This window comes from Rissa tridactyla, chromosome 5 (assembly GCF_028500815.1).
Source record: "Rissa tridactyla isolate bRisTri1 chromosome 5, bRisTri1.patW.cur.20221130, whole genome shotgun sequence".
Classification (NCBI taxonomy): Eukaryota; Metazoa; Chordata; class Aves; order Charadriiformes; family Laridae; genus Rissa; species Rissa tridactyla.
This window is the reverse complement of record NC_071470.1, coordinates 24175040-24200475: the sequence shown is the minus strand read 5'-3', so window position 1 is coordinate 24200475 and position 25436 is coordinate 24175040. Positions and strand designations below refer to the sequence as shown.

Below are 25436 nucleotides of genomic sequence, written 5' to 3'. Positions count from 1 at the left end.
ATTTTTTTACGTTTCAGTGGTGATGAAATTCCAGAATCAGTCCCAATGTCAAGTTCAAGGCCTTCAAGACGAGCAAAAACAGCGGCACTTACAAGACTGAATCTTTCAGGACTTCTGAACAGGGAAGCAGATCAATGAAGACAAAAGGAGAGAAAGTGTCCTTTGCTAATGCTGGTAGTTCACATTAGACTTGAAAAATAAGATTTGGTTTTTTGTTACTCACATTTAACTTTTCTTATTTTGCGATAATTTATAATTCTAGAATTTTTTTTAAGGAACTTTTACTTTTTTTGAATAGATGCTTTTGATGATTTTACTGATATGAAGTCCATCATTCATGTAATACATCATTCATGTAATTAAAGTATTACCTGAACAAAACTTGTTGGTGGTAGGTACTTAATAGTTAAAGCTGTTTTGTTGCTTAACATTATTTGGACAGAATGTTTGACCTGGAGTGGTTGCTTGTGATGGCAGCAATTTTGAATGTGCCTATCTTTAGTGCACCTCCTTTCTTCATTTATTAGCCTGTGCATCTGCTGACCAGGTTTTATTGCTCATGTTAATGTAAAATAGAATTCACAATTAAGATTAATTCTGCTTCCTGCAGGTATGTATCCATTTTATTTTAAGTAATGTCAAAATGGTAAAACTGAGTCACTGATTTTACAAACCTAAGTCTGCTACTGATCTTGACACTATTATATAAAATCAGTAACCTGCTTTTAGAAAAGCATAAAAATATTTGTGGTACAAAGTAAAATCCAATAAGGAAAGGAATACTTAAGTACAGAAAGGGCAAAAGTTTAAATACTTTGTAAGGTTTGTGTGTACTGTCTTTTTAAGGTGGCATATAATGTGATTTCTTTATAGCTTTGAAGTTCACAACACTTTTTTTTAGACAGAGTTAGGAATAGTCATGAGTTTTACAAATAAAAGATCAACTTTAAACTGCATGCAGTAGTTGGTGACTGAGCAGATTCACTTTGGAAATGCTAGTTTTTTGGTTTGGAAACACTTCGTCAATCAATCTGTCAATTGTGTCTGTCTCTTACAACACAGGTAACTTCCAAGGCAGTCAGAGAAAACTCGTGTTGATTGCTTGACATGCACATCTCAGCTACTGGTGCCAATGTAGCTTTCTAAGGAACTCGAATTTAAAATAGGTAAATGTACTGTAAATGATCTTTGGTAATTCTCAGAAATGGCTTAGGGCCTTTTCTTTTCGCTTATGAAAAGTAGCCCTCCCAAAGTGTAATGCCCAAACTATTATACTGTTTTCAAGCTTGCGTATAGAAAACAGACAGGATTGTGTTGCTTTTCCTCCCTTTCAGTTTTTGTTGGAAACTTGTCAACCCACAAAATGCCATGACACACTTTTCTGCTGATATTTGCTATTCAGAAGCTTATGTAACTGTGGTGAATTATTTTTATTCATCATTTTAAGCAGAATTTTGAAGCCGTGAGCTCCCTCTCTTGATAATTCTTTTCTTCGGATCACCAACTTGTGTTCTAGTGTGTTTGCGTACACGCAACCATTTGAGATCAGAGACACTGTCTGTTCCCTTGAATGCAGCCTGAACATAGTTCTAAAGGGTGAAGTATGTATTTCAGTTTTTCCGAGTTGATTGTCAATCAGAGCGTCCCTTGTGCTTTAAAGTTGTTTGGTTTGTTGCTTTTATTATTTCAGTTACAGGTTCCCCTTCACCCTCACTTTCATTAATAGTTTGCTTTTTCTGCCACTAATACACTTTCAACAACTGCTGCTAGTCCACTCTTATTTTTGGTTAAAATGAGTTCTAGGAAAAGCAAGAGCAATAAAATTTTATAAAGATTTCTCTAGGAATGCCTTCCTGAAAAAATTGAAGACCTTCAGTTTTGCCTTCTTGCTGGTCTGTCGTGCCTTGCCACACGTGCACATTCTGTCTCTGGCATCTCTTCAGGAATGCTGTACTGAAAAGATCAGGTTTCTGAAGTCACCTCTCTATCAGTGGATGTCTCTGCTGTGGATGTGGCTTCACTGGTGTGTATTAATCAAAGACAGACACAGACAAACTGGAGTGAGTTCCGTGGTGGCCCCCAAGCTGGCCAGGGGGCTGGAGTGCTTGCACTATGGGAAGAGGCTGAGGGAGCTGGGAGCCTGCAGGTTTTGGGAGGAGCCCCACTTACCTACAAGGAGTTTGTTGAGGAGATGGAACCAGGCTCTTTGTTGTTGTGCATGATGGGAGGATGGAAAACGATGGGTGTAAGTTGAAACTCAGACCAGAATATAAGGAGAAAGGGGCAGCGGAAGAGGTTGAGAACAGTTGGAACAGGCTGCCCTGTGCAGGCTCTGTCCTAGGAGGTTTTTAAGACCTGACAAGGTGAAGTCCTGAACAACCTGCTCTGACCTCACAGCTGGCCTGCCTTTGAGCGCGATGTGGACCTGTGGGCCTCCTGAGGTCCTTCTGTGCCTGAATTACCCTGTGATCCTCTTTCAGGCTAGAAACATCCAAAGGTGATAAGGAGCCAAGTCTGGAAGTATCTTACTATCTGCAGTGAAAAATCTTGACTTAGTAGGCATTATTCTTTCTAGCTAATATAATGTTGCTGACTTTTATTGACTTCAGTTCTATCGGTTGAAAGTACCTAACTTCCTGGCTCCTTAATTAAGGAATAAAACTTTAATCCCTAAAATATTCTAACTGACTTAAAAACAGTCTCTTTGTTGCTCTAAACCAATTACCGTGCATCCTCTCTTTTTGCTGTCTAAACACAACAGGATGTCCAGAGTGCATGAGCCAAACAAGACCTAGACTAGATGACTTGATTCTGTATTAAATAATGACAAAATAGCAGTGGTCATTTGTTGTCAAACTTAAAATCATCTGGTGCGTGTTCCTACACTATTTTTGTTTATTAAAACCAGTTTTGTGGTGATTTTTGTTTGCTTGCCTAACTGGTCTCTTCAGGCTATAAATGAAAAGATTTTTCTCTTGCTAAGAGTCTCCTTTGGCTGGTCGCTATCTCCAGATGAAGGGTGAGTGCTGCACCAAAACCATTTCTTTTTCTAGTTTTGTTGTCTGTTGTGTGACTTAGGGAAGTTGTTGGTAAGCTTGGGTTATGCCTGTGTCTGACTCCCATCTGAAAACTTTTGAACTCCTTGGCCAATTGAAACTCAATATGACACAAAGGAAGGGATCCTAATTGTTAAAAGCTAATGAAAACAGGCAGCTGCCTGGAGGTGAGACATGCCTGTAACAGAATTCTGGTATTTAAACCATCTGAAATGAGAAAATCCACATGGCATCTCCTCTTTCAGGCACACAAACAAGATACCAGCTGCATTAGTTCCACTGTTTGTAAGACTGTTTTTATGTCCCTTTTTGGATCGCCCCGACTCCTAACCATTCCTTGTGCTTTGGTGGGGCTCCACTGAAGTAAATGTCAGTCCCTCTTCCCCAGGAAGCTTAATTATCTTTTTGGCTTTCTTGCCCTATAAAATCCAAATGCATTAAATTGTTGAGATACATAAAGACCCTCTAGGCAGTGTGGTGTGATGATGAATGTTCATTCTTTAATCATGTTCTGCGCTGTCTGACACTTCAGTGACTCAAAATCCTTGTGGGATCTTGTGAAACTTTGTGGAATTCACAACAGTCTTTTATTTCAGTTACTGGATTGCACCTGCAAACCAACAAACTTCTTTACAGAAGAACTGCATCTTCATTTTGTTAAGTAAGATGATAATTTTAAGTGAACCCTTAAAACCTTTCTTTTATAAAATACAGTATTCTAAGGACATTTCCTTCTGGAAAATTAGCTCTAGGCAAGTAAAGGACAGATACCATCTTAAGAGGTTGAATTAAGAAGCCTCTACTCTAGCTATCGAATGTATGACTCCAGAAAAGAGAAACAGATCATACGGTTTTATTCTAACACTTTTGTTATAGCTCTATTAATAATAAAGTTTTGATGAAGTACATGAACCTTGCTAAAGCTGATCTCAGCATGGAATGTCTACAATGGAGTCAGCTACAACCGTTTACTACATCTTTGAGTAGAGTTTAAAATTTTGATGTTTACATTGAATTTCCAAAGTACACGTAAAAAAAAAAGAAATAGGAAGAGCATTTACATCCATTTTAATTGGTGTCAGGCATAAATTCATAAAAACAAAAGGGGAAGAAAGACCGTTTAGCAGAAACCTCAAAAAGTGCAGATACAGATTCATTGAATGACAATCTTTCAAGAGATTCTCCTGTAGGCTTGGCCTTTCTTTTAGACATTACGGTCATTAAACACTGTCACACAAAAGTTCTCAAGATAAATGAAGATGAAAGCATACTGCAGAAACAAACTGCTTGTTCAATACATTTCAATCCGTTTGTGAAGATCTCCTCAGATAATTTACCTTTTTACTGCTTTGCTTCGAGGTAGTCGGTCTCCACCTGTTACAGATTCGTTTGAATTGTTATTACCATAAATCTTTACATGGTGACCTATGCCACAAATTACATAGTATATTAACTTTCGTGCACAAAAATAAAATTGGGAAATAATAATTAAACTTAAAGAACATAGTAAAATCACAATACTATTAAAGGGGAACATCTGAATCTGATATAAATTTGTACTGCAAGAATTTAATGATGGTCAGATGTGAAACTTTAAAAAAAAAAAAAAGAAAAAGTACATCAAAATGAATAATGCTAGTAGTAATATAAAGCCAAATCACACAAGATCATTTCAAGATCAATGTAATAAATGCTTATTGTTCAGCAGAAAAAAAAAATCAGGAACAATGTACAAAATAATAGTGCAAGAACAGCTGCAACCTATTTGTTCTCATCAGTTTTGAGATTTTGGTTAAAAACTTTACAGCTGGCGAGAGATGCTGCTGAAAAACTCAGATTCCACTCAGTGGGCTGATTAAGGCACATCTTTATGGACTTCAAATGTTCATTTTCTGTGTTCATGTCTATTGAATTCTGCGGCTCCGAGACTTTCACTTGTAGCGTGCTGTGAGAAAAGAAGGTGGGGGTGGGAGAGGGAAAAAAAATGAGAAAAAGTTTAGTACACTTCTCTCTTCCCCTGCAAGCAAGCAAACTGGTAAGAGGCAAGATGAGGTGGTGGCAGATTGTGTACACTGTTGGGGTTTTTTGTTGTTTTACTGCGCTGTGTTCCAGAAACACCAAGATCAGAACCTGGCTGTGCTGCACTCCGTGCTGTAAAAGTCGATGGAGCTGAGGTCCTGGTGAGGCGCAGAGACTGTCCCAGGTCCCTCTCCTGCTGGCGCTATGGCTCTGCACAGGAAGAGGTGTGTTCTGCGGGCTGGCCTTTCTTAATTTGCGTCTAGCTGACTACTGTAAAAACATAGAGCAGGAACTGGGCAAGAATTTGAGGTTGGGTTTTTTGCTGACACTGTTAATTCAGTACAGCCATGAAAGGACTAATATATAGACAGTTTTTATTTTGTTTCAACTCAAGGAAAGTAAGTAATACAAGAAGGGAAGGAAACTCAGCCCTTTGTGGGGATCACTAAACAGACTAGGACGGAAGCGTGGATTGAATCATACTCTCATTGTTGCCATGTAGAATCACAGAATGATAAGGATTGGAAGGGACGCTTAAAGGTCATCTAGTCCAACCCCTCTGCACTGAGCAGGGACATCTTCCACTAGATCAGGTTGCTCAGAGCCCCGTCCAGCCCAACCTTGAATGTTTCCAGGGATGGGGCATCTACGACCTCTCTGGGCAACCTGTGCCACAGTTTCACCACCTTCAGCATTAAAAATTTCTTCCTTAATATAAAAAGCACTGTGACTGCACACACTCAGAAGACAAGAAGGTAGAGTTTGGAAATCCTAATTTCAAACCTCTCCATCCCGGCTAATGGTTTGATTGTTGCTTTTTTTAACTGCCTACCTCCTGCAGTGATCTGTGTCCTATGTGCAATTCATTGTTTCTCACCATCCTTTTCAAAGATTTTAAGAACTGCAAGAATGATACAAAGTTGGAAATATTTCTAATTACTGAGATAAAAAAAAATTGTTCTGTGTATTGTAACTAAGGGTAGGAGGTAACCATCATGCTATAAACTACCTGCACACAATTTCTTCTATAAAAGGGATGCTTAAGTAGCAAAAATATCTCTTAATGGTTCTGACTTGCTGCATTTCAGGAAACCAGGTCCACCACAGGACTTGGGTGCAAATTCTCAAGGACTGAATCTGCTGAAGTGGGTGAACAGTCTAGCTGAGGACATTCAGTAACTATAAGACTATAACCTAAAACACATTAGCTTGTGTTACTGAAATACTATTGACTGACTTTGATTAAACCTTCCAATGTCATGGCAAGAGGGAAAGAGCTTGTGTAACAGCTGAAGTGACAATTCATTGTTACTTTTCGCAGAGCATCTGAAACACAATTGTCATTCTTTTACATTTTTATGCAAGCTCTGTAGAAGACAGTGTGCCTTTCTGACATGGTAGTAAAATGCATTTCTAACTTACTGACCCTAGTTCCTAACCTGCAGTAACAGAGGTGCTGCTTCCATAACCTGCATTTCCTTGTGTCCTTATTCTTCTGCCTCTATCTTTTGTCTTGTTTTTGCCTTGTACCCTTTTCCTTCATTCTTTTCTTGTTTGCACACACTCTTGTTGCTCAGATCTTTTCCTTCCCGTAGGAAACACAGTGCAAGTGGAGGTGACAGCAAGGTTACTTTCTGGAATTTACAACCTCTTTAGACTTGAACCTTTGCCCTCACTTGCTGCGAGGAAAGTCAAAGCCTTTTCCTATGACCATGGGATGAAGTGTGGATATGAGATGGTGCTAGGGCTGACTCCTGAGGTCTTGCAGCTTTCCTCACCCCTGCTGCTTACGTGCTTTCCAGGCATGGCCAGGCAGCAAAACTTAAACTCTTGGCAAAGAACAGAAATAATCAACAGCTAAATGAAGAGATAGGGCTGGAATGTTGTTTTGTTTGGGGGTTTGTTGTTTGGGGTTTTTTGTTGTTGTTATCTGAAAGGAACGTAAATGCCTTGGGAATCAAGAAATTCCAAGCTATGAAGTAGTATATACCTGCAAAGTACTTTAAAGAACAGTACTTCTGCTGCATTTAAAGCAGTAGATATATAAACTGTGTTTAATGCTGGGCAAGTGCCAGACAGAAAAACCTAAAGGTTCAGGCTTCTGGAGTGATTTGGCATGTTGCTCCTGTATATAAACTAGGAATTGCACTAAATTGTTATGGCCCATTTTCCAAACACTGCTACTGGTAACAGAGTGTGTACTAGGATTTGCTGTAGTTTTCTGTACAAGGCAGGACTGAATTTGCAAAACTAGAACTGAAATCTTTGCTGGTAATTGTCATGTAGCAATCTACCTCTTAGAGAAGAACTCTAGGAGACTCGAGAGTTTGGCATGTTGAGAATGCATAAAAACAGGAATAGAAAAATGTTAAATTAATGTTTTTTTTCAACTCCTGAGCATGAGTAACATCAACATAAAAAGCCTAAGAATCTTAGGAAATTTTACCTTGATAAAAATCATAGAATGGTTTGGGTTGGAAGGGGCCTTAAAGATCATCTAGTTCCAACCTCCCTGCCCTGGGCAGGGACACCTCCCACTAGACCAGGCTGCTCAAAGCCTCATCCAGCCTGGCCTTGAACACTTCTGCATTAATATATTTGTTAACCAAGAAGAACCACCTAGTCTTTAATCTCACTTTTAATTCTTTTACCTGCAGTGATTTATTTTCTAGCTGTTAATGTAACAAGGTATGCAAATGGCGTATTTAAATAGTATTTTTAAAGCAGAGAATGTAATTAAGGTGTAAAATTAAATAGAAGCAGTTGAATTTCTCCACCCAGATGCATCAATAGATTCTACTCTAGATTTTGTTCCGCTCTGCTTACAAAAGGTGCACTGTGCATTAAGCATTCCTACGAAAGAGAGATGTTCCATACAACAACCCTCCTGTCAGGAAGAACTGCCGGCTACAGCCTGATGCTACCAGAAGCCATGAACTCTGTTTCGGTAGAGCTTGGAATTAAGCTGTCGAGTATCTCTACTCCACATCTTCCCGGAGTGCACCAGTGAGAGGACGGCGGTGCCTTTAACTTCCCAGACAACAGGCATTTACTGATCTTATATAATGGTCTCTAAAAAGGTTAAAATTTCCAATTCTCAAGCCATCTGTTTACTATTCCACAATTATAATCTATTTTGTTTTTATTCATTTGGGATTGATGCAGTTAAGCAGCTTCCGTGCATGTGATTTGTGGAAGTCAGCTACAGGTGCTTCTGTAACATGGGATATTCAATAGTTGTGCTTTCACTAGTGAATTTGAAGACAGACTAACACTGCTAAAAGCCTAGTAAAAAAGAATGAAGTAGTCTTTATTTTTTTTTTAACTTCTTTGTATCATAAACTAGTGCTATTTCTTCAAAATTCAAATGATTTTCTTCATCTTTAATTACACTACCCTCTATGCCCTTGTCCTCTTAACTGCTCTTCAAGTGCTTGAAGAGTATTTACTGCTTAATTTAAAAGATTTCATATTTCAGAGTGTACAATAAAACTGGATTAACCATAACATGCATAACCGAGGCTGTGGACACACTAAGGTCCTGTACAGCGCCAGGACACGCTGTTTTGTCAGTGCAAACTGAGGATGTCCTCGTGTGCTCTTGGCTTTCTTCGGATGCTACTGCACACAAAACCAATGTGTCTGGACAACTGTCAGCGATGGCTCCAGGATTTTTTTCATGTGTCAACTCTCAATTCCCAAATCACCGTTACTGAATCATCTCTCAATTTACTATCTTTCAACAGCGTAGGAAGAAGAGGCAATTGCATATGTTATTCTAACAAATCATAGCAGCCCACTCAGAATAATGCTGATGGATGCTGAAGTCCTATCTAGTCTCCCCTGGCTAAGCAGACAACCCTATGTGTGGTAAAGTCTCCAGGCCTGCTAGGGCCTAAAAGGATCATCTCTCTTCATAAAATTTTCCTCGTGTCATTAAAGCAAAGGGAATTAAATACAAAGTTCTTTGAATTCAATCTTCTACTAAAACAAGCAACAAGGGGCCTTCCCATGCTCCAAAGAGCTAGAGCAAACCCTGCTCTTTTCCACACTTCCAGTTAAAACTGCTTGAATACAAGTATTGCTTTGTGACATTTTGTGTGCGTTTCTGTAGTTTTACCCAAATCATTGTTATGATAACAGAAATACTGCTTTTTAATAGGAGGATGCGAGAGCAATACTGGATAAGTCGATAGGCTGCCAAGCACAAAAAGAAAACAACATGCTTTGAGCGTCTTATTTTCTGTACAGTTTGAAACTGTATTCTTCAGGAAAAAGAGGAATTTGACACCTGTTTTATGAAAATTACAAAGTTAAAAAAAATGTGGCTCTTTTGCTGAGTTAATCTGTGTCTACAACATGTCAAGGCCATGCAGAAAAAGTAGGAATAGGGATAAATGTTTCTTATCTGTCACCTACCAAAGTGATTGCCATCAAACATCATGTGTTTGTACGCTGTAAAATTACTATGAAAGTACCACTGTCAGGTTTCTCTAAACCTTTTGCAACACTTATTTCATAGATAAAAACGTCTCCTTCCCAACCAGCTGAGAACTTGGTCAAACTGCTTTTTACCCTTCTGTCTGATAAAAATTCTGCAAACTGCACTTGTTAAACACCACCATCAATGATGTGCCAATGGATAGCTCAGAAAGCACAAGAGCATTCGTGATATATAGCACTGATTTAAGGCTTTTACAGAAAGGTTTCAAAAAAATACTGAGAAGAAATAATAAAACTTCAGCATCATAAAAAAATTTTTTCTGTACAAATTACTCGAACATTTCCCAGGAAGGGAAACAGTGGAATATATTAGGTTAAAGTCTACGGTGACTATAGTAGCCTCAGCATGCTTTCCACCAGAGATTGATTTGATAATGCAACATACATCGTTGGAATTAAAGCAAACCAAGCACGCACAGTCAGATTTATTGTCTCTCAAATTTAAACTCATCTTTCCACAATGCCAAAATGCAACAACAAAGAAATCTACAAAGAAAGGTCTCACTTCCATTTATCAAATAGATTCTGTCTTCATAAGAAGAAATAATATTTTTCAGATGAGTGGGTGGAATCCCATTTGGGAATCAGAGAGAAAAAAAGAAATGCCCTGGAAGTAGATGGCGTACTCAACTAGATCAAAGCAGCTGGGGAGATAAGCTATATTCAGGGAGTCTTTTAAAAATTAGACATAAGAGCTGGGATTAACACAGCTGGAACAGTAAAGCAAATAAAACAGTCTGCAAGACAGAACCAAGAGAGGAGGTGGACTGAATGGAGACAAAAAGACAGGGTGAGGAGTCAGAATCAGCCATAGTCCCAGACTGAAATTATGGTGGAAAAGTTTCTTTTGCTCTTCACACTGACTCAGAAATGTTTTCCTGGGTTGAGGGGAAAAAAAAAAGGGTGGGAAGAAACAAGGATATAGGAATGAAATACATACATACAAAACACATGAGAAATGTGACTAAAAGAGGCTAGTAGGAATTTGCTGAGCACTTGTGGCACATCAGTGAAAGAGGATTACTTACTGGTCGCTATTTCCTGAAACTATATATTGAAATAGCCACACACTGTTGAAGCTTTAAGTGTAACTTGCACAGAGACAAAATTATATGGCGGTGGATGCTTGTTGCACCTTTTACATCAGTAATTCCTTGTTGAAGAACACAGCAGTAAAACCAAACAGCACATAGCACGCATTTTCAGGTAAAGGTTTGGCAAGTGGAACAGATGACGACAGTTTCAGAGTGCAGTCACAGAAATAACACGACTTTCTCCCCCAAACCAGTCAGCTACAGAAGATGTTTTCGCTCCCTTAAATATAACAGATCATAGGCAACATAAAAGGTTTAAATTGCAACTTCACTGCAGAAATGAGGAATTGAAACAAGTACTAAAAAAAGAAATTAATCAATCAATCAATCAGACTTGTGCAGCCATGAAGTACAGAGTTCAGTGCTGATGGCTCCCCAGAATACGGGACAGATTTGAACGTATGTTGACAAGTTGAAGTATAGACAATGTTCCTGCCCCCTTTTAAAGTTACAATTATTTAAAGCAGCTTGACTTCAAAAGTTTTGAAGAACTGTGATCTTTTTGACAAATATCACTATGTTTTGTGGCAATAGAGATTATTTAGCAGTCCATAGAAGGCACAGGGTTCTTCAAGAACAAGGAAGCAAATTATTAATGTGGATGTGATAAAATTTTAGGGCATAATTTACTAGTGACACTAGTATTATACCTGTTAAATAAAAATATAGCCCTGTGATCTCAAATCATTCATAGCATGCTGTCTTTAAAGATCTTGGAAACAAAAAAACAGCTAAGAATCTATCAGTTAAAAGGAAGCATCATTAATTTTATGATGAACATCATAATTAATTCTTAACATCTAGGCACCACCGTGAAACAGGTCTGCCTCTGACCATCAGTTCCATGAAAGAAAACTCCCTAATTTCTACCCATTATTAGAAGCTAGTAGCATGCAAATAAATTAAAAAAAAACCCTAAACACCTGTTGTGCAGATGAGAAGTGTCGCATTTGCCTTAGAAACATTCTGTAACAGAAACTTTTTTTTTGCTATTTTTATTCTATTTATTCATAATTAAAAATGGTTTTGAATGAGGTAAGGCTTGGAGGTTCAGAACGAAGTATGCTGGTTCGGGCTGTTCTCAGAGGAAACAGAATGCCACCGTCTCAATACTGTGCTGAAGACAGCCACGTAAATCTTGTCATTTGAGCTGGATTAATCTCAAATCTTCAATTCATAATAGTTTTTTGACATTACAAATGCAATCATATTATGGAGGGAGATCATCTCAGAAAAATGATGAGACAGTCCCTGGGAGGTTTATAAGCCACCAGACTTCTGAATTAAGGAAGGTCAAACAATAATTTGCAAATAAGTCATTTCCTTTTCTGAAATTTCTAATACTTAAATATAATTTAAGAACAGCTGTGAGTAGTAAACTGATAAATATGAAATGTCTCAGGAACAAAGATGATATACAAAAGAATTTCTTCAAACACACAGGTCTCGAACTTTAAACTAGAAAGATGGGTAAGAAACACCACCACAATTTTAAGAATGGATACCTTAAGTATAGCTTTTAAATTTATATTTGTATTGTAAATAAATTTATTATAATTTAAAAATAAATGATTGGTACTGAATGTTTTGAAATTTATGCTAAGTAAGTGCCCCAATAAGAACATTGAAACGTAACTTTACTCTTTTTCTCCAAAATTTAGCCTCCATTCCAAATGGAAAACATGACACACAGATAAAAAAGAACCAGCTGAGTGAGAATAAGAAAATATTTTTGGGGATTAAGAAAAACATAAGTACACAATGACAAATATACAGTAAAAAACAAAAAAGAGAGTGGAACTGCGCTGCCCTCATTCCGCAGGGCTCCGAGAGCATACTTTGGCACTCACAAACACACAGCTTGGAAAAAAGAAAGCTGATGCGTGATCGAGTTTGATACTAAAGGAGAACAAAGTCTGAAGAGAGGATGCAGAGACGAGGATGTGGAACAAACAGAGCCTAATGGTCTGAATGGTGGTTCAGACATGGCTCTGAATAAAATAAATGCATAAAAGCAATGGTGTGAAATAAACAGTTCGGCAGGGACCATGGCAAAGTACGGATGCAGGTCAGGCAGTTCTTTAACAAAGGTGTAGGTGGCTGTAGTGGATCACATACGAAGCAAAAATCCGTGCTATACTGCTGGGATAGCTACTAACATTGGAAGACGTAGCCAATGACAACGGTGTAACTTTTATTGTGGGAGCTCAAGCGTTATGAGAAGTTAGACATCCTGTTTGAGCTCATCAGCCTCCCTGAGAACTTTCGAGGCTTCTGTGAGAGACCTGCTCTGGCAAGGGGGTTGGGCTAGATGATCTCCAGAGGTCCCTTCCAACCCCCATCATTCTGTGATTCTGTGTGAAAAAAAGGTAGAAAGGAAAACAGGTGGTCTGCCTTACTAAAGTAAGCATTTACATAAGAAAAGAAGTCGGTCAGATGAAAGCTGGCAATCCGATAAAGAGGAGAAAGAAATAACAGACGGAAGAGATACGAAAACTGAAGTAATTCAAGATGATACCTTAGGCATGGAAAGGAGAAGATGGAGAGAGATGTGTCTCAAGAACAGCATTATTTTATCGAGGTACACTGCAACCAATCAAAACATAATTTTGAGTCATAACCTGGTTAGGAACTTGATAAAAACGTGTGGAGTACATTTTAATTACTACTCAGTTACAATAACTTCAATATTTTATTTGACTAGCACTGAAATAATTTATATTTTCTTTTCTATCTTTTTAATAAGGTGCTATGAAAATAGTAATTAAATAGTAATTAAAAATGCCAATTAAATTCTAAATTAGGACCTCAATCTAGGTTCTGTTTGCTGTATTTCAAAGAAGTGTTTTTCTCTTAAAATGGTACATTAGAAATGTTCTCGGTTCATAGGTAGCAGATACCCCTATACAAATACACATAGGTATAGGTCCATAAATCATACATTTCTATATACTTGTATTTGTTAAAAAACATAACTTGGGTTTCCAAACATTTTCTTCTGATTTATTTTAAAATATCTCATAATATCTTTTAAATAACGAGGAAGTAAACTTTGTTAATGAGGGCTCCATAACCTTTCCTTGCTGGATGACACCCCCGAGAACACCACCATGTTTCCCATTTGACTGAGGCCACAGAGCGTGACACCACCTCAGTTACCACTGAGAGCAAAAGCGCCAGGCCAGGACGGTGCAGTGGTGCGTGCACGTGAATGCAAAATGCTGCTCTAAAAATCTTGGGCTTCCCAGATAAAACAATGTCCATTCAGATACATCCATCTAATTAGGTGTTGATCGTTGTAAAAACATCTGGCTTAATTGCAACCTGAAGGCTGTCGACAGCTTTCAGAAAGGCTGAGCGTGCCAGGGAACACCCAAGAGTCAAGGCTGTTTTGAAGGGCAGAGTGTCCTTCATGTTGACCATAGGAAACACCAGAGGAAAAAAAAAAAAGCCTTATGATAAGAAAATTCTGTTCTTATGGCAAAAATCTCATTTGTATTGAATTAATATCCTACTACCAAATGAATACAAGGAAGAAGGAACATAAAAAATGAAATATAATTTCTAACAGCTGCCAAATATTTACCTACATTTGAAACAAAATTTTGGGTAAGTTCATAAGATTTAAGATTTAACACCACTCTGCAAAGCCCTACAAACAAATGTTTAGACTTTGTCCTGAAATACTTTAAAATAATGAAAACACGTCTATTAGTCTCAAATCTTATTTAAAGAATTACTTTAAGGCACAGCTGTGTAAGTATAGCAAAACAAACGGACACCGCTATCAAAAGGATAAACAGTGAATAAATGCGGCATTATATTTGGCTTGACAATCTGAAGGAGGTGTCAAATCATCAAAGGACAGGCTATAACTACCTTTTGATTGACTGAAAGAGGAATTAGGGAAGGAAATTTGGTGAACATCCGCCCCTTACTACTAGCTTTAGCAGATAGCAATAGAGGAACACAAAGTGAGGCAGAGTACACGCGCCTCTAGGAATTAAAGCATCTTCCTTGAGCAGGAATACTTTCCCAGAGCTCAACACCAAAATGTGGAATATTTTATAGTATAACTATAGTTATATAGTTATATATATAGTATATATATATATACTCTCTCTATATATATAGTATAACTAACCTGCTTTGTGCTGGTCAGACTACGTGAATACTTTATTTACAAGTTACAACACAGGCTGTATTGATCGACCTCTATCCTTTTCTATCTAACATCAATCAAAGCTCCTCTTTAAGGCAATAAACTCTTAACAGAAGAGAGGATTTTAAAAAGGATATGTACTTGTCGTATTTTCAAAAGCACTAGGCAGGCCTGGGAAAACTACCATTTTCTCTTCTAGAGAAAGGCTTAAGCAAAAAGACAGAAGCCTACATTTATATAGTATTATCAGTTCCCTAAAGAAAGCTGAAAAAATTAACCACTTCCTCAGGACTGAGAACAAATAGGAAAGCAATGAATATGAGTTTCTCAGTTTTTGAGGAAAAAAAATGAAAAGAGATAACTAAACAATACTTAATTAAATGATGAAAAAACCCACCCCAGTTATGTATAAAACACAAAGGCAAAATGATCATGACACTACGCTACAGAAATTTCCTTGCAGGTAGAGAAAATGAAAGACTTCAGGGTTGAGTTCTTTGAAAGAAGTCTACTATTCAAAAAAGCAAAAGTTCCTTAGCTCAGAACCCCCAAAGAACACGAGGAACAGCATACCCACGGCAATATGTAAATGGCCACAGTTTAAAACAAAACAGCACCCAAAAGAGCGAAAGACAAGGGAAGGACAGACTACAGAACTGCGTTCGGCAAGTGGAAAATTCCAGAGTGTAACCAAGATGGAGTATTAGACTGTGGTACTGGGGCTGCTGTTGGGGCATTAAGGGGAATGAGGCAGAGACCATTAAGTTCATTAAATGGCTCAGGATTTATTATGCACGTATAGTCAACTATATATCAAGTTTACCTTTCTGCTTTTATACTTCTGCGTTACAAATGGCCCACTTACTGAGAACAGTCATTCATTTCAATATCATTTCTACATTTTCTATTAATTTTCTTACTTTGTTTTATGACTGTCTGTGAAAAAGTAACTTCTTGTCTGGCAATTACAGTTATGAAAATTTCTATCTGCTTATTCTGCATCACAGGTGAAACTTACTCTGAACCCAAGTAACCTTCTGATGAAAAGCCTTTGCGAAAAGAGCTAAGACGTGGCTGTTGAAAAGGATTTCTCAGAATCAACAGATACAATGACTTACAGTATGTCTCTCTCGCATTTTACCTAACCCAATATTTTAAATCTGTTTCACGTTAGGAGTGTAGAAAGTGCTCCTTCATGAAAGACAGAGGTGGAGACTTGCTAAAACCAATCTTTTTTTGTCACTAGGTCATTGGTGTGAGACTTACGTCTTCCACAGGAGTAGGAAAGCGATTCCTATTGTGTAGCCTTATCGCCACTGGATTGCAACAATACTGGAATATTAATGCCATACTAATAGCGATATGTAAAAAGAGATCGTAAAATTTTCCCTTACGATTTTAAGAAAATTTATGGTAACAGAAGTCAAGTTTAAGAAAAGTTTTGTCTGTTGTATTAACATAGGTGTTATTTTCCACGCACAACTGAGAGACCAATTAGACTCATAAAAATACCAACTTTTCAGTTAGATTCGTAACTCTTGTAGTAGTCAACTTTGAAATTATTACAAAGATTAGCAAATTCTCATTTTAAGACCTGCACTAATTTGATCTCATTAAGATAGCATTTAAAAACAGCATTCAAACAGAATGAAAATTTAAAATTGAATTTATATTTCCTGCCAACAAATACAATAGATTTTCTTCTAAAACTCCAGACTACTTGAAGAAAAGCCAAATTGTAAGGAAGAAAATGGAAAAGTTAATCTTAGATGAAGAAAATATCCTAGCTTCAAGTGATCGGAATTGATTGTTATTTTTAAAAGCTTTTCAATGGGAACTCCCGCCCTGATACAAAGGAATGTCATGTCATCACAGCACGCAGTACTGCCTGCTACTGTAGTAGGCGCACAGCATCCTTTGCATCTCTGATAAATCCACACCCCTGAAGAAGATTGTTAAAACACTCATTACATTGTAAATTCCTAAAATGGAGTCTTCAATTGTGTCACATTTTATTGTTGGATAATTTCTCTTATTTTAGCTTGGGTCTTTTGAAGCCTTTTTGGATCTAGTTTGGCCAAGTCCAAAGCACGTGAATGTGATATTCAGTCTCGTGAGGAAACACACTGAACCACCCTCATGGAGAGAAATACGCTTTCCTGAAAACACGTTTACGCAATTTTCTTTGACACCACAGACAGTAATAATGTTTCGGTGTTGCTAAAGAAATTAAAATGGTCAGAACAATGGTTTACAATAAAAGGGAACTGCCCCAACACATCAAATGCATTGTTGAAGCAACAGCTCAGAAGTCAAGTATTAACAAACAGCATATAGACCAACGTATCTACCATCCACCTTATCTTGAATAAAACAGGCAATAGGAAAAGGCAACTAACTCTCTTCTCTTGCTACAATGAGCACGACTAGTTTGAGTTGCTTGATACTACCTTGAGCTGTAAAAACTCAATTGCTTTATTCCCACTTGCACATTCTAACAAAAATTGAGTATACATGAAAATTCAATAACAACGTTCTGCCTACCTGCCACAACGCTTTACAATAAAACAGCATCACAACACCTCTCTCTTTGAAGAATATTTGATAAGACACCAAGATCAGTAAAACTTGAAGAAAAACTTTAAATATTGACCATAAATGTATATATAAGAACATCTCAAGCATGACAACAGAACAATGATATAATTTATGATACCACATCAACAAAAATACAGTCCAAAGAACATATGAATGAATAATGATGTTTTCATGTGCATTAAACTTCCAGATGCAAGAATTATGTTTGAAAATGCATGCATGCACAGCTAGAAATCACGTTCCTTCTTTTTAGCCAGTAGCTACACTGTGGACTAAAAATGTTTATATGATTTCCTTGGCTAGTGCAGACAGTACACGACGTTGAATCAACCTGCCAAAACAAGATATCCTTTTCTATTTCAATCTCCCGATAGTGCAACAGCACCCCTAAAAAAGATTTGGGGTTACAAGTGCGGAGAAAATTCCAGAATCATCATCCTTTGTCTTTTAACATTTCCTTTATCAATGAACTTTTTGTCATATCCTTTCTAAAGACAACGACTGATATGAGAAACTATGAGTAAAAGGGAAAATAACAAAAATTATAAATGAAGTAATGTAAAACAGCAAAACAGTTATCAGATTTCCTAAGGATCCAAAACTAAAGGAGGAAAGTTATCAGGTAAATAAAACTGAGTCCCAATTAAAACTAACATGAGACCGTATCACAGTAATAGGTCTTAGATTGCCATAGCAAGAAAAAGCTTAAAGGTAAATATAATTTGAATGCAAAATTTTCTCAACTACAGTCAAAATTATGAAATCGAAGTATGAGAGAGCTCTTTCTTCATTTGCAAAAAAGAAACAGATAGATGTTACCCTTTCCTTTTCTAGTTCTGGCTTTTTTACAGCAATCTTGTGTCAAGTTTTGAACTCCTTAAAAACAAGCTTTTTATACTGAGCGTGGCCCCAAATCAGTGAATTTAAACACAAAATAATAGCCTAAAGATAAAAAACAGTGTATTGCAGAAAAGCAGGGTTACAGTGAATGAGCTTAATATGAAGAATTTCATATATCACATAAAGCACAAAAGAAATAAAGTATACAAGAGCCATAATATTGTTTATATTACAACTTAAATTAACTCTTCAGTTTATTATTAGGGATAGTTTTCCACAATATAGAATACAAAGGGGGACATAAGATTTTGCTCTGATAATTTGAATATTTTTTTTATTCTTCAGGCAATATAACCAGATTAGCTAATACAATATTGTTTCTAAAAATGAATACTTCTGCAGTAATTTAATTCCTATTGCAGAACTTTTTTTTTTTTACTTGGTGAGTATTTCACACCTTAGTTATTTTATTGAAACGAATTGAGACTTCTGTTTTAGGAGACCGCTTCACCCAACAGAAGAAATAATTCCAAATGTGTACCCTCTTTGTAAGTAATATAATGGCCTTTCTGAGATCACAGTTGTATTACAATGTATTATAAATATCTACCTTTAAAAATTGATTTAATTTCACACTAGCCTAAAAAGATTCCAAGCCAATGCACTTAGCATAGTAACCGTATATTGTACTTGTCTAGAATAATTTTGTATTTTAAATTGTTCCGTAAGGATTCAATGCACAAACCCTTTTAGAGTCAGCAGATTTCATTTGGCATTGAATGGATACTAAAACGGATCTCTGAATAAATACTTCTCAGAAGTTCGTATTTTTTACTATAGAATTATAAAAGCATTACAGATTTACATTAGAAATCATTCAATGACCATTTATTTTTAAACAACTATATGTTAATACACTGATTTTCTGTTTCATTTTATAATTTATCCTTCCTCACAATATGAGAAACTACACAGTGGAATGAAATTCTTCCTTTTGAAGTCAATGACCAGCAGCGACTGACTTCAGATATGTCAGAACTTGATTTGTTGTCTGTCTGTTCTATATTAGTTAGCTCTTTTTCCTTCATTTTGGTGTGTTATAGCCATAATAGAACGTAACACACCCATTGCAGGCAAAAAATTTGTGTAAAATGTTATATATGTTTTGAAATGGCACTTTCTGCATTATTCTGATGTTATACAATGTTTAATTTCATGACTTCTCTGAAATTAAAATGAGTATCATGCAATTAAAAAAAAAAAAAAAATCCAAAGTGCTTAGTTGTTCGACTTCTCCAATTTTTTTAGGATTGCAATTTTAAGATGAAGGTGGAAACAGGAACTTACCTACTTGGTACTTTGGGTAATAAGTTGCCATTTGTCCACTACTGCATGATTGTCTCTTTAGCCTTTTTCTTATATTTGTATCAGTGGTCTCCCATTGTGGACTTTTTCTTTTGTTTATTCTGATAAGAACTTCAGAACTACCAGCAGGATTATCATCATGGTTTACACCACTACTTAATTTTCTGCCGTGGTCCAGCCTTTCAGTCACTTTAGAAGAATTAGATCCTTTAGATGTTTCCATTTCATTTTCTTGTTTCTTTAATGCATTTTGCTTAGAAGAATGGGACCTTAAAAGAGGATGTCTTTTTTCTTCCGTATAGGCCTGACTGCTTTTACTTTCAACAGCTTCAGGAGAATAAATGGCATTATTTAACTTAAATGAATTGTGCTGCTCAATATGGTTGATTTTTCTCAGAAATATTCTACAATCTTTAAAGGTTTTGGCTTTCCAAGTATTTTGAAACAGTTTATCTTGGCTTTGTTCTTTTCTAATGTTTTGTTGGCAACAAATTGTTCCATTTGTCTCTGCATGTGACTTAAGTATATTTGCTAAACCAGGATGTGGGTTAAAGTCAGAAGATCCCATCATCTGTTGAACAAATGCATCTCTGGCTTCATTTTCAGTTGGCAAGAGGCTACTCTGAGATTCTACCAAAGTCTGAGTGGGCTGGACTTCTACTGTATTTTTTTCCTGGAGCTTGAGTATTTCATCATTGGTTTCCCCACTTGTACTTTTAAACAACTGGCTTTGGCAAAAGAACTGTAAGTTTTTCTTTTTTGATTTCCAGCCTCCGGGAGCCTGATTATAGAGCTTTTTCGTTTGTCCCCACCTATCACGCGGTAACTTCTTAAACTCGTTTCTTTTTAATCTGGCTAACGAGAAATTGCTTTTCATATTTAAGACTGGAGACCTCACCATGTTATGCAATATTTGTAATTTCCCTGCTGGTTTTGAAGGAGAGGATAGTGCAAACTTTTTAAAGTGCTTTCTGAAAGGGCAAGTACTAAGGTCAGATTGTTTAGTTTCCATCTTTATCTCTCTCGTACTAACTACTTCTAAAGGATTGCGAGCATTTGCCTTCCTCACTAGAGAGAGAGACTGTGTTTCTGTAGTTTGCATAAACCAGGTGCAGAGTTCATTCATATTACACTTTTTCTGAAAAAGCATTTTTATAGGTGATGTTTCAAATTCTACAAGGCAGGAGTCTAAAGGGTTTGACATTTCAGTATTACAGTCTTGTTCAATGGGATCCCTTTTTTCACATATACATTTATCGAACTCATTTCCCCCCACTCGCAACCACGTATTAGTTATCCGTTCAAATCTATTATTTAGTTCTTCCAACAAAGTGTCACTTGAAGCGGAAGTAGCCCACCACCTGAGCGAGGGATTCGAGGAAAAAATGGGATCTGATGATACTTCATTGATGGGCCCAAGTTCACCATCCTTAAGATCCTTTTTTGCATTTCCTGAATTTCTCAGTTCTGAGGTATCTTGGGATGCTGTGCTCCGATTTGATTGCCTGCGTTTTTCCTTTCGATCTTTAGCTTTTTTCAAATGGAGTTTGTAAGATTTATGTAGTAAGGCACTTCTACAAGTTAATGCACTAGACGATGCTAATGAGTGTAAAAAATGCAGTGAGGGTTTTCTGTCTCTAGCAGAATGTCTCAATGGAATTTCACGTTTTCTTGACACTGTTGTCATAACATTGTTTGTTCCATCCTCTCTAGAATCTTTCTGCATGCTCTTTACTTGACCCATATTATTGCACAGTTGATTTTTTCTCTCCTGTGGTATGTTTTTGTCTAACACATTCTGCTGTTGTAAAGGAGCCAAACAGTCGCTAATACTCACTTTTCTCTCCTGAGGTGAAACTCTATTAACAGTCACTGATATGCCAGAGATTTTTACTTTTGCTGGTCTACCAGGTTTTCGAATGGTGGTTAACGGTTTCTTAATTGGCCGTATGATATTACTGCAAGGATGTGGTGATGCCAGGTTACTCTTGATAGGTCTGACATAGTCATAACCAGAGACCTCGCTTTCAGTAGAATTCTGTAAGGCTTTTACTATTTCATTCAAAGCATTTTCAGTTTCTGCATTGTGCCTCACTTTGCTGTGGTCATTGGCAAAATTAGAATTAATGTGTTGTGCGGGCAGAATGCTGATTACATTTAGATTACCTTCAGAAACATGTCTCTTAGTTCTTCTTGACCTTCCAAAAACTACTGTCACAGTAATGTTTTTGTTGCTGTTAACTTCTTCCATTACCGCTGCACCAGATTTGGTACCTTTACCATCACTGCTAAGTCCAGATCTACATTCTGCGCTTTCAGTCACATCTATTTTTGGTTTTGGAGGCCGTCCAATAGGTCTCTTAACCTGTTTAACAACTTGAGGACCTATTTTCTTTGGTCTGCCAGGTTTTCTTTTCAAAACCGATTCACTGCTGCTGCTTGATTTCTCCACAACTTTGTCATTTTGTTTCGAGTCAGTTAAGTTAGTTTCACCAACCGGACAAGAGCTTGTAATTGCTTCCGCATAAACACAACTCGACTCTTCCTTGGTATCATTTTCATTGTAATCACAATCTTTGAAACAGATTGCACGAGGAGGATCTCCTGTGGCCTGCTTGTCTAACAAAGTGTTTGCATGCCTCTGAAACAAACAAATATCTGTGCTTCCTTTCGAAGATGCAGCTGCAGATGTCAAAGTATATTTGACTCCTTCACTACTACTAACCTCTGAAACAAACATAAGCTTAATAGGACTAGAGTAGTTTAAGGGAGATGAGATCTCCTCAGCTTCTGAAGTTGTATGCAAGTCCCCATTATCGGAAGTTGAACTGGATGAACCAAAGGTTAGAGATTTTAGAAGGCCATCATTAATTTCTTGATCTATAACCATTTCTTGTTTGTTTGTTGTCACACACACAGTTTTGGTTTTACTGCCACTTGGCACATGTGAATGCGGAAGGAAGTTTTGTCCTGTATATCCCGTTTCACTCAGAGTGAAAGGTAAGCCTCTTCTAGCAGCTGGGTTCATAACCTGCTCATAAGCATTATCTTTTAATTTTTGGCTTATTTTGTAACTATCCAGCAATGAGTTATTAGTCTTTCTGGCTAAGTTTATTGTATCTTCTAAACGCTCTACAACAACTTGCAGATTTGTGTCTCTCACAATTTTGCTTATATTTATATCACTGCATCTTTCAGCATGAAGTTCTTTATTTATTCTCATTTTTTCCAAACTTTCTAAAGACTTCTTTGCATTGGATGACTTTCTAAATACAATATTGTTTGTTACATACACTGAGTACCACCCAGGAGGCACAATGTTACGTTTAGTTCTGCTCAAGATTCCATTACTCTCATCCTTTAGAGGAATCTGATCAGTCTCTTTTAAGGTTGCACAATCTCCTTGTGTTTTTGTGAGTTTCGGCTGGCTGGCTGCAATAGCACTGTTTTCTGAAAGAACTAGAAAGCCAGAGCTGGTTGGAAAATTAGTAAGAGGTAGTTTGAAAGACTCTGTTTGGCGTACTGGAAAGCACATTGGTTTGGTTTGGCAATTCAAGCATGGATTACTTTCAAGATGTTGCAAAGCCTCATCTTCTACCACAGTACAGCTGTGTCTTTTGCTTGGATATATTTTATCAAGATGTTTTGTAGATTTCTTTGCATTTCTCTCAGAAATTGACTTTTTTCTCACAAGAGTTTCATCAAGGCTTGCAAGCTCCCTCTTGATTTGCAAAGACTGTCGCCGAATGAATGGTGAATCAGGAGAATTATACATTGCAAATAAAGTTTCCTGACGCTTGCGAAATCTTGTTTGGATAATGTTATTTTCCATTTGTTTATCATGTTGGCGAAGTAATTCCATAAAGCTGTAATCACTTGCCTTAGCATTATGCAAAAGAGAGGTTATGAAGTCTCCTAATTTGACATCATTTTCTGGTGCCCTGTCACTGCTAGAAAGTTTTACAAGATTTGTTGCTATATCTGTAGTGTCTATTGATTTTAACTTTTCGTTAATGCGGTCCATTAAATCTTGAAAAATGGCAGAATGTTCACCTTTCTCAGACATCTCAGAATTTATATAGTAATTGTTGCTTTCTAGGTCTGTAGATAGCAACGTTCCATCTGAATATTCGGTTTCTCTTCCTCTGCATGTTTTACCTGCATATTCCAATTCTCCTTCGCTTCCTTCAGCTGGCAAGAGGGATGGAGGCTGGTTGATGGATATTTCAAGCTTGTTATTGTCTAAAGTTGGAAAATCTATAACTGATCCATCCGACGATTCAAATTCTTTACTCTGTACAGGTGATAGTGGAGGCGGTGATGGGCTGCGAGATCTATTTGAATTTTTAATGCTGTTCAAGAGATCACAATCCTTAGTTGAATAAGTACCTGCTGCTGCTTTCCCAGAATGCCTGTTACAATTTTGCGACTGTTCAGCACAATACTTATGAGAACTACATGCTTTGTTCACCATTGTCTTAATACATCCAATTGCTACAGCTTGGCATGACAAAGAATGGAAATCTTTAATACAGACAGACAGAGGTGGTAAACAAGTGTTTGGTCTTTGATTTTGTAAACAGCACCTTTTTGTCAGCATATGTCCATTGCAATTGCAAAATGAAATGTTAACATCCTCTTCAGTAAGGGAACTGGGAGGTTCAGAGTGGACCAAATGTGTTTGCTTGCAACTGCAAACTATAGGAACGTTTTCATCTTGTATTAAAAATTTTAACATAGCCAAAGTCTGTTGCCAGTGATATGAACAAAAAGACTCCAAAACCTTGTTTAAGGTTGATTTTCCTTTTTCCAAATTAGCTGTTTCCTCTGAATTTGCATCAGTTGTTGAGCTTGAACTGAAAATGAAAACAAATCAAAACAAAATATAAATTACAGTAAAACACCATATCTAATGTTTGTTACAATGGTTAAACTCAAGCCTAAAAATCTGAAGTTTGCAAAACAGTTCTGTTCTATTTGCACTATTCAATCATACTTGCCAGTGTCACTAGCAATGATGTGCATCTTATTTATAGAAGCGATAGTCCTACCATAAGAAAAATAATTAGGAAGAAATTAAGGGACAAAAAGAATAGTCTGAAACAGCTTCTTGTATCTAAATGCAATTACAATAACGTTAACTTTCTAATATTTCAAACTACCTTAGTAATGAATGAAGGAAAACCTCACCGTGAACCTGGTACGCTTAGTGTTACTCCCATTTCACAAACTGAGGCACAGAGAGGGTAAGTGCCTTGCCTGAGGTCACAATTCAAGGTTGTGGCAGAGGCAAGAATGGATCCATCTCTCCTGAATCCCACCCTAAGATATTCATATACCAAAGTGTATCGAATGCTCTTCAGGATACTCTTAAAGATCCTTCTGAAGGCATTTTTATTTAAATATTTATTTTTTAAAAATACTTAATAGGCTAACAGAAAATGGAAAAAATAGCCACTTACTACTGTTACTGTTCTTTGCAGATAAGTTTCCCTTCTAGTATTTAAATAAAATGCAGTGGTGCATCACAGGCTCTTCATTGCAATATATTACACACACATACACACACACGTGCGCACGCACATACACACACACACACACACAGATTCCCTCATTAAACAGAAACAGAGGTAATCACCACTGGAATACATAACTTCTGTGATAAAGGTTAATATTCTTTAAATCTCAGATACAGGGTAGGCCTATATCTAAATAAGGCTTCTGAGCAGTTGTTCTCAAAGATATTAATTCAAAATAAAGGAACTTATAAAATACTACCTTAACTATTTAATTCTTATA

General features: G+C 37.0%; 2 protein-coding genes across 7 annotated transcripts in view; one reads left to right on the top strand and one right to left on the bottom strand.

Annotated features, from left to right (window-relative positions):
* The window catches only part of NCAPG (non-SMC condensin I complex subunit G), a 30233-nt gene extending 29277 nt beyond the window's left edge, over nucleotides 1-956 (top strand). For all 3 annotated transcript variants that reach the window (XM_054201958.1, XM_054201957.1, XM_054201959.1), the window contains one exon: nucleotides 18-956. In XM_054201958.1, the coding sequence (XP_054057933.1) occupies nucleotides 18-138 (121 nt within the window). In that variant the 3' untranslated portion in view covers nucleotides 139-956. The remainder of the gene's footprint in view (nucleotides 1-17) is intronic.
* Nucleotides 957-1120: 164 nt separating this feature from the next.
* LCORL (ligand dependent nuclear receptor corepressor like) overlaps nucleotides 1121-25436 on the bottom strand; it is an 87995-nt gene continuing 63679 nt past the window's right edge. For 2 of the 4 annotated variants that reach the window (XM_054201950.1, XM_054201952.1), the window contains exon 7: nucleotides 17292-24493. In XM_054201950.1, the coding sequence (XP_054057925.1) occupies nucleotides 19591-24493 (4903 nt within the window). In that variant the 3' untranslated portion in view covers nucleotides 17292-19590. Of the gene's footprint in view, nucleotides 5002-17291; nucleotides 24494-25436 lie in introns of those variants that run through there. The other 2 variants (XM_054201951.1, XM_054201955.1) reach the window with 2 other exon arrangements.